The sequence below is a fragment of the Mus caroli genome, unplaced genomic scaffold, assembly GCF_978045245.1.
Source record: "Mus caroli unplaced genomic scaffold, Mus_caroli_1 scaffold_2, whole genome shotgun sequence".
NCBI classification, from domain to species: Eukaryota; Metazoa; Chordata; class Mammalia; order Rodentia; family Muridae; genus Mus; species Mus caroli.
Window position 1 is genome coordinate 176,252,350 of NW_028227257.1, and position 12,441 is coordinate 176,264,790.

General features: G+C 43.1%; 2 protein-coding genes across 6 annotated transcripts in view; one reads left to right on the forward strand and one right to left on the reverse strand.

The window, feature by feature from the left end:
* Nudt5 (nudix hydrolase 5) overlaps nt 1-5,686 on the reverse strand; it is a 32,166-nt gene extending 26,480 nt beyond the window's left edge. Inside the window, exon 1 of one of the 5 annotated variants that reach the window (XM_085835216.1) lies at nt 5,339-5,675. The gene's annotated coding sequence lies outside the window, so the exon portion shown is untranslated. Of the gene's footprint in view, nt 1-5,338 lie in introns of all 5 variants that reach the window. The other 4 variants (XM_085835215.1, XM_029472078.2, XM_085835218.1 and 1 more) reach the window with 4 other exon arrangements.
* A 43-nt stretch (nt 5,687-5,729) lies between these two features.
* Cdc123 (cell division cycle 123) overlaps nt 5,730-12,441 on the forward strand; it is a 52,000-nt gene continuing 45,288 nt past the window's right edge. Inside the window, exons 1-2 of the mRNA XM_021156208.3 lie at nt 5,730-5,890; nt 9,546-9,617. Coding sequence (XP_021011867.1) covers nt 5,817-5,890; nt 9,546-9,617 — 146 coding nt within the window. The 5' untranslated portion in view covers nt 5,730-5,816. The remainder of the gene's footprint in view (nt 5,891-9,545; nt 9,618-12,441) is intronic.

Consider the following 12,441-nt stretch of genomic DNA (forward strand, 5'->3'; position numbering starts at 1 on the left):
AAGAGGAGTAGACGGCAGGAAATAATCAAACTCAGGGGCAAAATCAACCAAGTGGAAACAAGAAAAACTATTCAAAGAATCAACCAATCAAGGAGCTGGTTCTTTGAGAAAATCAACAAGATAGATAAACCCTTAGCCAGACTCACTAGAGGGCACAGGGAAAGCATCCTAATTAACAAAATCAGAAATGAAAAAGGAGACATAACAACAGATCCTGAAGACATCCAAAACACCATCAGATCCTTCTACCAAAGGCTATACTCAACAAAACTGGAGAACCTGGATGAAATGGAGAAGTTCCTAGACAGTTACCAGGTACCAAAGTTGAATCAAGATCAGGTTAATGATCTAAACAGCCCTATATCCCCCAAAGAAATAGAAGCAGTCATTAATAGTCTCCCAACTAAAAAAAAGCCCAGGACCAGATGGGTTTAGTGCAGAGTTCTATCAGACCTTCAAAGAAGATCTAATCCCAGTTCTTCACAAACTATTCCACAAAATAGAAACAGAAGGTACTCTACCCAACTCATTCTATGAAGCCACAATTACTCTACTACCTAAACCACAAAAAGACCCAACAAAGATAGAAAACTTCAGACCAATATCCCTTATGAATATTAATGCAAAAATCCTCAATAAAGTTCTTGCTAACCGAATCCAAGAACACATCAAAACAATCATCCATCCTGACCAAGTAGGTTTCATCCCAGGGATGCAGGGATGGTTCAATATACGGAAATCCATCAACGTAATCCAGTATATAAACAAACTCAAAGACAAAAACCACATGGTCATCTCGTTAGATGCGGAAAAAGCATTTGACAAGATCCAACACCCATTCATGATAAAAGTCTTGGAAAGATCAGGAATTCAAGGCCCTTACCTAAACATGATAAAAGCAATCTACAGCAAACCAGTAGCCAACATCAAAGTAAATGGTGAGAAGCTTGAAGCAATCCCTCTAAAATCAGGGACTAGACAAGGCTGTCCACTTTCTCCATACCTATTCAACATTGTACTTGAAGTCCTAGCCAGAGCAATTCGACAACAAAAGGAGATCAAAGGGATACAAATTGGAAAAGATGAAGTCAAAATATCACTCTTTGCAGATGATATGATAGTATATATAAGTGACCCTAAAAATTCCACCAGAGAACTCCTAAGCCTGATAAACAGCTTCGGTGAAGTAGCTGGATATAAAATTAACTCAAACAAATCAATGGCCTTTCTCTACACAAAGAATAAACAGGCTGAGAAAGAAATTAGGGAAACAACACCCTTCTCAATAGTCACAAATAATATTAAATATCTTGGCGTGACTCTAACTAAGGAAGTGAAAGATCTGTATAATAAAAACTTCAAGTCTCTGAAGAAAGAAATTATAGAAGATCTCAGAAGATGGAAAGATCTCCCATGCTCATGGATTGGCAGGATCAACATTGTAAAAATGGCTATCTTGCCAAAAGCAATCTACAGATTCAATGCAATCGCCATCAAAATTCCAAATCAATTCTTCAACGAATTTGAAAGTGCAATCTGCAAATTCATCTGGAATAACAAAAAACCTAGGATAGCAAAAACTCTTCTCAAGGATAAAAGAACCTCTGGTGGAATCACCATGCCGGACCTAAAGCTCTACTACAGAGCAATTGTGATAAAAACTGCATGGTACTGGTATAGTGACAGACAAATAGAACAATGGAATAGAATTGAAGACCCAGAAATGAACCCACACACCTACGGTCACTTGATCTTCGACAAGGGAGCTAAAAACATCCAGTGGAAGAAAGACAGCATTTTCAAAAAATGGTGCTGGCACAACTGGTTGTTAACATGTAGAAGAATGCAAATCGATCCATTCCTATCTCCTTGTACTAAGGTCAAGTCTAAGTGGATCAAGGAACTTCACATAAAACCAGAGACACTGAAACTTATAGAGGAGAAAGTGGGGAAAAGCCTTGAAGATATGGGCATAGGGGAAAAATTCCTGAATAGAACAGTAATGGCTTGTGCTGTAAGATCGAGAATTGACTAGTGGGACCTCATGAAACTACAAAGCTTCTGCAAGGCTAAAGACACCATCAATAAGACAAAAAAACCACCAACAGATTGGGAAAGGATCTTCACCTATCCTAAATCAGATAAGGGACTAATATCCAATATATATAAAGAACTCAAGAAGGTGGACTCCAGAAAGTCAAATAACCCCATTAAAAAATGGGGCTCAGAACTGAACAAAGAATTCTCACCTGAGGAATACCGAATGGCAGAGAAGCACCTGAAAAAATGTTCAACATCCTTAATCATCAGGGAAATGCAAATCAAAACAACCCTGAGATTCCACCTCACACCAGTCAGAATGGCTAAGATCAAAAATTCAGGTGACAGCAGATGCTGGCGAGGATGTGGAGAAAGAGGAACACTCCTCCATTGTTGGTGGGATTGCAAGCTGGTACAACCACTCTGGAAATCAGTCTGGCGGTTCCTCAGAAAATTGGACATAGTACTACCGGAGGATCCAGCAATACCTCTCCTGGGCATATATCCAGAAGATGTCCCAACCGGTAAAAAGGACACATGCTCCACTATGTTCATAGCAGCCCTATTTATAATAGCCAGAAGCTGGAAAGAACCCAGATGTCCCTCAACAGAGGAATGGATACAGAAATTATGGTACATTTACACAATGGAGTACTACTCAGCTATTAAAAAGAATGAATTTATGAAATTCCTAGCCAAATGGATGGACCTGGAGGGCATCATCTTGAGTGAAGTAACACAATCACAAAAGAACTCACACAATATGTATTCACTGATAAGTGGATATTAGCCCAAAACTTAGGATACCCAAGATATAAGATACAATTTGCTAAACGCATGAAACTCAAGAAGAATGAAGACCAAAGTGTGGACACTGTGCACCTTCTTAGAATTGGGAACAAAACACCCATGGAAGGAGTTACAGAGACAAAGTTCGTAGCTGTGATGAAAGGATGGACCATTTAGAGACTGCCGTATCCAGGGATCCATCCCATAATCAGCTTCTAAACGCTGACACCATTGCATACACTAGCAAGATTTTGCTGAAAGGACCCAAATATAGCTGTCTCTTGTGAGACGATGCCGGGGCCTAGCAAACACAGGAGTGGATGTTCACAGTCAGCTATTGGATGTATCACAGGGCTCCCAATGGAGAAGCTAGAGAAAGTACCCAAGGAGCTAAAGGGATCTGCAACCCTATTGTTGGAACAACATGATGTACTAACCAGAACCCCGGAGCTCTTGTCTCTAGCTGCATATGTATCGAAAGATGACCTAGTCGGCCATCAATGGAAAGAGAGGCCCATTGGACTTGCAAACTTTATATGCCCCAATATAGGGGAATGCCAGGGCCAAAAGAATGGGAATGGGTGGGTAGGGAAGTGGGGGGCGCTATGGGGGACTTTTGGGATAGCATTGGAAATGTAATTGAGGAAAATATGTAATAAAAATATTAAAAATAAAAAAAAAAAAAAGAAAGTTGGCTGAGTCTGCAGCAGAACCTACTGCAGCAGTAAAAACAGATACTGAAAAGACAGACTATACAAGACCGCTCCATTTCCTTCCCTGCCCTCTTCCTAAAGTTTACAAACTTAGCAGATTCTCTACAAATAACTGCTTCAGTTTCTATGCCCAAAGGTTTGCTGGGCAGTACTGCTCCACCCAGATGGATAACATTCCTATCTACAACAAAAAGTACTTTACCCAAATGCATTCCCAACCTCTGCTCACATTCCCCCTTCCCCTGCAACTCTGTTTGTAGGTCAAATAAAACAAGTTTTTGTGGCCTCTCACATATGCTCTCTGTCTCTTAGAAGCAGCACCATTCTCCAGAAAAGGAAAAGGGAAGATATAGATTATTGCTGCTTTTTCTCACATCACAGAGGACTAGCCAGACCCTTGATCCTAGCACTGAAGAGACTGAGGCAAGTGGATCTTTATGGGTTTGAGGCCAGCTTGGTCCATGCAGAGCAGTGGTTCTCAACCTTCTTAAAGTGTCCATCCTTTAATACAGTTCCTCATATTGTGGTGACCCCCTCCCCACAACTTTGCAACTGTAATTTGGTGTCATGAATTGTAATGTGAATATCTGGTCTATAGAGCATCTGATATAGGACCTGTGAGAGGGTCGTGACCCACAGATTGAGAACCAAAGAGTTCCAGGCCAGACAGGAGTATGTAGAGAGAGACTATGTATCAAAACAACAACAAAACAAGCAACAAAACCCAGGATTGATTAATTCTGGATACCACGGATTCTTAAATAAGAAGCTCTGCTATTCACAATCCATCATTATACACTGCAACATTATGAGCCATTAATCTTGATTTTGGAATGTATTCTTTAAGCAATGCTTCCAACCACTTTACCTGTAACATTTCAAACAATGTATACCTCTCCTGTGTGTGTGTGTGTGTGTGCCCATGCGCAATCTAATTCAAAACACAGAGGATTCTATTCATCAATTCTAACAAATACCTTTCTAAAGAAGTCGACAGTGGCTGGGGTTTTTCTCTCCCTCTAATTTAAACTGCTTAGATGCGCTGTGGAAAATGCAATTTATTTTTCTGTGAGGGTGAGTATCAGAAATGTGGTGCTTCTGGACAAATACGTGCTTGGAACATGCCCAAGGCTTCTACATTACAGGAAGCACCAGAGGGTTTGAAAGGCCTGTCTCTTGCAGCTGGTGATTTTTTCCTTTTTTTTTTTTTTTTTTTTAAAGAAACTGAACTTTGTAGGATGATAGATGGAAAAAGGAGTAGGGAGAAAAATGATATCACAAGTTGTCGTATACAAACTCTTCCAACCTTTATGATTTTATCATTGCAGAGACATTGATAAAAATCTGTGCTTTTTCCACACTGGTAACTTTTTCGGAATTGGACTAAACTTTAAGCTTAAAAGACACAACTTTCCCCTTTTTCTTGATTTCTCAGAGGAACATCGCTTCTTTCATCTTCAGGATCGTAAAATACCACCCTCCTCCCCAGAATCGTGCAGGCGGGATTTCTTCCCTGTGTCTCTAAAATCTACTTTCCGGAATGAGAAGGGGCCATCCTTCTTGTAGATGCCTCAACTGATGTGTTCTAACTTTTACTATGCTGTTCCCAGGTTCCTCTCGTAGCCCAGGCTGGTCCGCCTGGATCCCGGGTTCTCGTCTCGCGCTCAGGCGCAGACGAGGAGACACGCGCGCGCGCGGCGGGCTGCACTCTGGGCACCATCGGTTGTGTTCGCGCCCTTCTTTCCCTTCCCCTCTCCAAGGACACTTAGTACCGAGGTTGGCTCGCGCCCACTTACCTACACTAAGCTGTGGGATGTGGAAGGGATGGAGGAGGAAAGGAAAAAGGATCAGACAGTAGCTGCAGTCTCCGTAGAATCAGGCGCCACCGCTAGAGACACCGGCGCCTCTCGTGGTGCAAGAAGGATGTGCACACGTCCTCCTCCAGGCACCCGTAGAAGCTCAGCTAGCTTCAGATGATTACCTTCCGGGTCGAGGTTCATACAGACGAAAGCGGAGATGTAAGCTTCCTAAAAATCTACACTTTCGTGCCTCTTCTCTGCGGACTCAGATCTCTTTGTGTGTCTTGCGCGTCTGTGTGAGCACGCTAAGCATGCAGTCTACCATGGCTCTAGCATCTAGCGCCCGTGGACTTTTACGGACCGGAAGAGTCCTTTCAGCAAGACGGCTCGGTCGGCACTTCCGGAAGTGCTGCGCAGGGTTCCGGGAGAGGCTGGCCGGAGAGGGAAAGGCGGCTATTGACGCGGCAGCTGGAGGATGAAGAAGGAGCATGTTAGTCACTGTCAGTTCTCCGCGTGGTACCCACTCTTCCGAAGCCTTACCATCAAGAGGTAACCTATCCCGGAGGCAAACCGGGGGGTTTGGGTAAATCCCATCTCCTTCAGAAAACTAAACAAAATCCGCAGGCCTTCTACTCAGTGGGAGCGACGGTGTCGAGCTGCGGATTTTCTATTGGATTTGACGGGGCAAGATTAACAAGTAGATCAGTGTTTGCCATGCGTCCTGTTCGGAATCAAAGAGCGAGTCGAGGGAGGTAGGGAGGCGGTGAGGGTCCTGGGTAGGGTAGATTGAAATAGATACTTTGGGAATTGTCAGAAGCGCAAGGCAATAAACAAAACAAAACTGGAGACTTTGCCTGCTGCTGTCCGACAAACCCCTCTGGTGAGAGTTGCGTTCCAAAATTGTACAATGAAAACAGTGATACAGACGGTACCTCCAAGTCTGCCTGAAGCTCCAGTTTGGTAGGGTGTATAGGTTGCGTTGCTACTGACGATCCAGTGTTCTGAGAAGAAGCAACCCGTCTGGAGAGAAAGTGGGATCGTATTTGTTCTCTAGTTCTCTGGTCTGGAACAAGGAATCTGTCCAGGTTTGCAGAATGCCCACGGTGAATTGGTGCATCCTTTATCCTATCATTCAAATGCAAGGGAGCCAGGAGATTCTCCCCAGCCATTCAAAGCAATCATAAAATCTGAAGTATGTAGGCAAGGCGTTCTCTTTCCTTCACTAACAGAAATAGGTCAAAGGCCTTGGGTATCCACGGGGAGGTAGGATTTTCTACAGTTTGCCTGTAGGCATACTTAGATTACCACTTATTTGGACACCAGCTATCTCCCTTTTCATTCTGTCCTCCTTTGGAATTATGCAGGCTTGGAAGAGCACTTGCAGGCTATTCAAAAGACATCTCCTTTCCATCTCGCTATGCAGACATAGAATCTGTTTCTAGTTATACATATTGTAATGGGATTTATAGTAACACAAAAGAAGGTTATTCTTGCATTTGAAGATGGCCAGTCACATCAAAACGAAAGGAAGAGCTGCTGCCACAGTAGTAACTCCTGTCTATCACAAGTTTATCTTTCTTAGTTGATTTTCCAGTCCTTCACTAACTTACATAATTAAGAGTAGGCCGTGGGTCTGAAATGTGTGGATTATTTCTCTGGTGTTGGTGTGACAGATAGTTCACTTTTGAACTTGCCAGTCATTTTGTGTGTGTGTGTGTGTGTGTGTGTGTAGAATATACTTTTTTTGGTTCATTTTGTCTGTTTTTTGTTTTTGTTCATTTTGTCTGTTTTTTTGTTTTTGTTTATTTTGTCTGTTTTTTGTTTTTGTTCATTTTGTCTGTTTTTTGTTTTTGTTCATTTTGTCTGTTTTTTGTTTTTGTTCATTTTGTCTGTTTTTTGAGAGAGTCTGGTTGTTCTTGAATTGCTGACCTTCCCACCCCAGTCTTCCAAGTGCTGGGGTTACATGTGCTGTCATTGCCCTGTATTGAAAAAAAATTTAAAAACTGTCCTTTGGTTTCTCTGTAACTGTCTGTCATAACCTCTGGCATCGTGTTCTTTTGCCTTAAGCAGAATAAGCATACAGTGATTAAGAATTAGATTGTAGTTGGATATGGTGGTGCACGCCTTTAATCCCAGCACTCGGGAGGCAGAGGCAGGCGGATTTCTGAGTTCGAGGCCAGCCTGGTCTACAGAGTGAGTTCCAGGACAGCCAGTGCTACACAGAGAAACCCTGTCTCGAAAACTAAAAAAAAAAAAAAAAAAAAAAAACCCACAAAAACCATAGAAACATAATAGGATTGTCATGAGAACTGCAAAAGAAAAAAAAATATTTAAAATGTTGCCACTCTTTTGTAGCACATAGTAAACACATGAAAAATGTTGCCTGTTACCTTTTGGATTTAATAAAGCTTCATTAAAGTGAATTATTTTAATACACTTAAAATGTATGCCACATATAGGTGGATATGACGATGGTAGTGAGAAGGAAGTAAACCAATAACTGGGATTTTCTGGCATCCCTAGACAAGTCTGTGACTACATATGTGTACACACGTGCCCATGTGTCCATATTGGGCATATGGAAGTTACAGGACAACTTGCAGGAGTCTGTTTTCTCCTCTACCACATGAGTCCTGGGGATTGAACCTCAAGCTGTCAGATTTGATGGCTGGTACCTTTACCCACTGCTAAGCCATCTTACCTATCCAGCATGAAAGCATTTATTCTATGCAAGACAGCCCTTCTACATTCCAGACAAATCATGTGGAGTCATATGGTAGCCTGCTTCAGTTGTTTGTTTCAGTGCTCAAGTTATACATTCTGGCTACTGTTGTAGCATTAGTATTTTATTTTTATGGCTTTTGGTTCAGAGCTGATTATGCAAATTCATTTTAAAAAATAAATTTTATTTGTTCTTCCAGAATTCTATATATGCATACAATGTATTTTGACCCTGTTTACTCCCTGTTTCCCCCTTCTACTTCTCTCAGGTCTAAGTAACAGGGTCCACCTCCCAACTTAGTGATGCCTGCCTGTGTGTGTGTGGGGTGGGGGGAGCATCCACTGGAGCCTGGGAAATCTTCTTGTGTCCTCAGCACCAAAGAAAAATGACTCTGCTTCCCACAGCAGGCAATTGTCAGTAGCTGTCAGTTAGGAGTAGGGCTGAAAGTTTCTCCCTGTTTGTGCTAGAACTCTACCTGGCCTGATCTTTAGCCAGCAACCAGAACAGGTGAGTGCCCCGCCACATCAGGTCTATAAGACAACAGCTCACAGTGTCTGTTCTCTGGCCTCTACCCACTCGTTAGCAATGTTTCCTGAGCCTTGATGTGAGGTTGATGTAGCTGTCCCATTGAGAAGTGAGCATTCTGCAGATACTCATTCACACACTTATTCTCGACACTCTGACCAGCTCTGATTTCTGTCTGGTTGTCTGGATTTGGCTAGTCTTTTCTTTCTTTCTTTCTTTCTTTCTTTCTTTCTTTCTTTCTTTCTTTCTTTCTTTCTTTCTTCTCCTTCTCCTTCTCCTTCTTCTCCTTCTCCTCCTTCCTCCCTCCTCCTTCCTCCCTCCTCCTTCCTCCCTCCTCCTTCCTCCCTCCTCCTTCCTCCCTCCTCCTTCCTCCCTCCTCCTTCCTCCCTCCTCCTTCCTCCCTCCTCCTTTCTTCCTTCTTTCTTTCTTCTTTCTTCCTCCTCCTTCTTCTTCTTTTTCTTCTCCTTCTCCTTCTTCTTCTCCTCCTTCTCTTCCTCCTTCTTCTCCTTCTCCTCCTTCTTCTCCTTCTTCTCCTTCTCCTTCTTCTCTTTATCCTTCTCTCCCTCCTCTCTCCTCCCTCCTTGTCCTCCTCCTCCTCCTCCTCTCCTTCTCCTTCAAGACAGGATTTCTCTGTGTAGTCCTGGCTGTCTTGGAACTCACTCAGAAATCCGCCTGCCTTTGCTTCCCAAGCGCTAGGATTAAAGGTGTGCGCCACCACTGTCCAACAGTCTTTTGTTTTCTTATTTAATCTAAGAACCATTGTGGTGATTGTGTAAGCTGCATTGTGTACTCATAGTGTATGGTTCCTGGTCGTACTTCTCTGTTCCATGTTAAAATTAAAATGATGTAAATGCTTTTTTAATCTTTACAGTGACTATAAAATGACCGATGGGAGGCTTTTCTTCCCGCCGTGGCTGGTCCTTCTAAATGATGCCTTTTTGGTGTCTTTTTCCCCAGTGTCATTCTCCCGCTTCCTCAGAATGTGAAAGACTATCTACTTGATGATGGGACGCTGGTGGTCTCAGGGAGGTAAAGTATTGAGAAAACAGCTCTCTTCTCTTTCCAACCTAATGTTTATATTGGTTCTCTTCTGTGTCTGCCTCCCCACCCCTGTGACCTCCCTCAAGAAAAAAAAAGTCCAGATTGTGTTATCTAGGTACTCACTGGAGCCCCTGAAATAGAACCGAGTCCTTCCCCTCCCACCTCCCCCCGACCCCAGGAACCATCAGTTGTGGAGAGCAACGCTTAGCATCCTTCTTACGCTTTTAAAAAGAGTTCTCTTCGATGGCTTCCTTTCTAGGCCAGAAAACCATTCTTTATAATCATAAAGAAGCAGTGTACTGATTACATCTCAACATGTTTGCATAGTGAAGAGGACGGTGTGTTAGTCTAGACACACCGCCCTCTTCACTATGGGGGCAGAGGCAGATGGATCTCTGGGAGTTCAAGGCCAGCCTAGTCTACACAGCAAATTCCAGGCTAGCTTGAACTTCATAGTAGGAGTCTATCTCACAGTCAACACGTAGGCAGGTCCTGGAGATTCATGCTTTGGTCCTCATGGCTGCACAACACGTGCTTTGACTCCTGAGCTACGTCCTTGGCCCTTGTTTATTTTTTGAGACAGAGTTCTGTTACCTTCCCATGGTGGTCTGAAGTTTGCTGTGTCCACCAGGTTGGCCTCCAGCCTTGGGACACCTTGTCGTTGTTCTGAGCACTAAGGCTTACAGGCAAGCAGCACCACACCACCTTTGTCAACGTTTTGTTCTTCACAGATGACTCATCACAGTCCCTCTGCGCTTCAGCAGCTGCCCCGGAAGTCCCTCTAGTTTTCATTCAGCCCTCTGCCGAGACTTAAAGCTTCACACTCACTCTTGTCAGTGGCTGGGTGGACAGTCACCCCGCTGTACATCTTCCCCCACCCCCAGCTCCTCTTATTTTGTGGTGATATTTCTTTCCATCATTGCCTAAAGGAATTAAGTCAGATGAGAGCAGGAGCCTTCCTCACCTCAGCTCTTGGAATAGCAGTACCTGGCACCTCCAAGGTGCTTGACAGGCACCTGTGGAATGGACCCTACACTTGTAATTACAGTGTATCTTTTCAGTAATGTTAGCAGGAACTGTATTTAACTTTTACTTTTTAGTTAATTTTTGAGATGTGGTCTCATTATGTTGCCCAGGTAGGCTCGATAGCCTTTTTTCTGTCTCTTGATTGCTGGGGTTAGAGATGTGTGGCAGATGACCAACTTGGCCTCATTATTACCTGCTGGACTTTTAGTGTAGATTTCTGCATGGTATTTCTGGCTTCTTAGCATTGAGAACCCATTTTGTTTGGTTTTTGTTTTTCAAGAATGAGTTTCTCTGAGTAGCTCTGCCAGTTCTGGAGCTTGGTGTGTAGACCAGGCTGGCTTCAGACTCAGATATCCCCTGTCTCTGACTCCTGAGTGCTGGGATTAAAGACGTGTGCCGCTGCCGCCAACAGCTGGCCATTGAGAACCCCTTTATAATTCGAAAATTGTTAGAGTAGAGTGTCATTAACTTGGTATAATTAAAGGCCAAGGACCTTAACATTTCATAAGTGTACTTAAAAATATATATGTATGCACGTGCGTACATATACGAGTATTTACCTAATATATGTATGTGTGTACATATACATGTATGCACATATATCTGTTTTTAATGGGTACACAATATGAGGTGAGGGTGCTGCCACCAAGAGCCATGCCCTCATCTAGCAAAAGCCGCAGTGCTAGGTTAGGGTCCTTCCTAACACAGTTAGTGTACATTCTGAACTTAATCTCTTGACTGAAACTGCTATACCTAAAAGAAGTATATATAAAACTGCACAGTATAATTGACCTCCTTCTAAGTTTCTGTGCTGTGAACAGAAGAGCCTCCTGTGTTGTTTTTCACCAGTCAGATGCTTGCATGAGTCTCAGGTGTTGGCAAGCACCGTGTAGAGTGAAGAGTGTTGGTCAGTGTTGATGTTGTATCACACAGTGAACAGTGTCAGTCGGTGTTGTGTAACAGTGAACAGTGTCAGTCGGTGTTGTATCACACAGTGAACAGTGTCAGTCATTGTTGTGTAACAGTGAACAGTGTCAGTTGATGTTGTGAACAGTGTCAGTCAGTGTTGTATCACACAGTGAGCAGTGTCAGTCGGTGTTGTATCACACAGTGAACAGTGTCAGTCGGTGTTGTATCACACAGTGAGCAGTGTCAGTCGGTGTTGTGAACAGTGTCAGTCAGTGTTGTATCACACAGTGAGCAGTGTCAGTCGGTGTTGTGTAACAGTGAACAGTGTCAGTCCGTGTTGTGTAACACAGTGAACAGTGTCAGTGTTGTGTAACACAGTGAACAGTGTCAGTCGGTGTTGTGTAACACAGTGAACAGTGTCAGTCGGTGTTGTATAACACAGTGAACAGTGTCAGTCGGTGTTGTGTCACACAGTGAACAGTGTCAGTCGGTGTTGTATCACACAGTGAACAGTGTCAGTCGGTGTTGTATCACACAGTGAACAGTGTCAGTCGGTGTTGTGTCACACAGTGAACAGTGTCAGTCGGTGTTGTGTAACACAGTGAACAGTGTCAGTCATTGTTGTGTAACACAGTGAACAGTGTCAGTCGGTGTTGTATCACACAGTGAACAGTGTCAGTCGGTGTTGTGTAACACAGTGAACAGTGTCAGTCGGTGTTGTATCACACAATGAACAGTATGAACAGAAAATCTGGTTCAACACCAGTTAAGTCAGCCAGTGCTGGTTCAAACTTCTAGAGTTTAACACTAGGTAGTTTATTTTAGACATATTTACATATGTTATACTTTTGGAAAAAAGTTTCTGGTAACAATGATC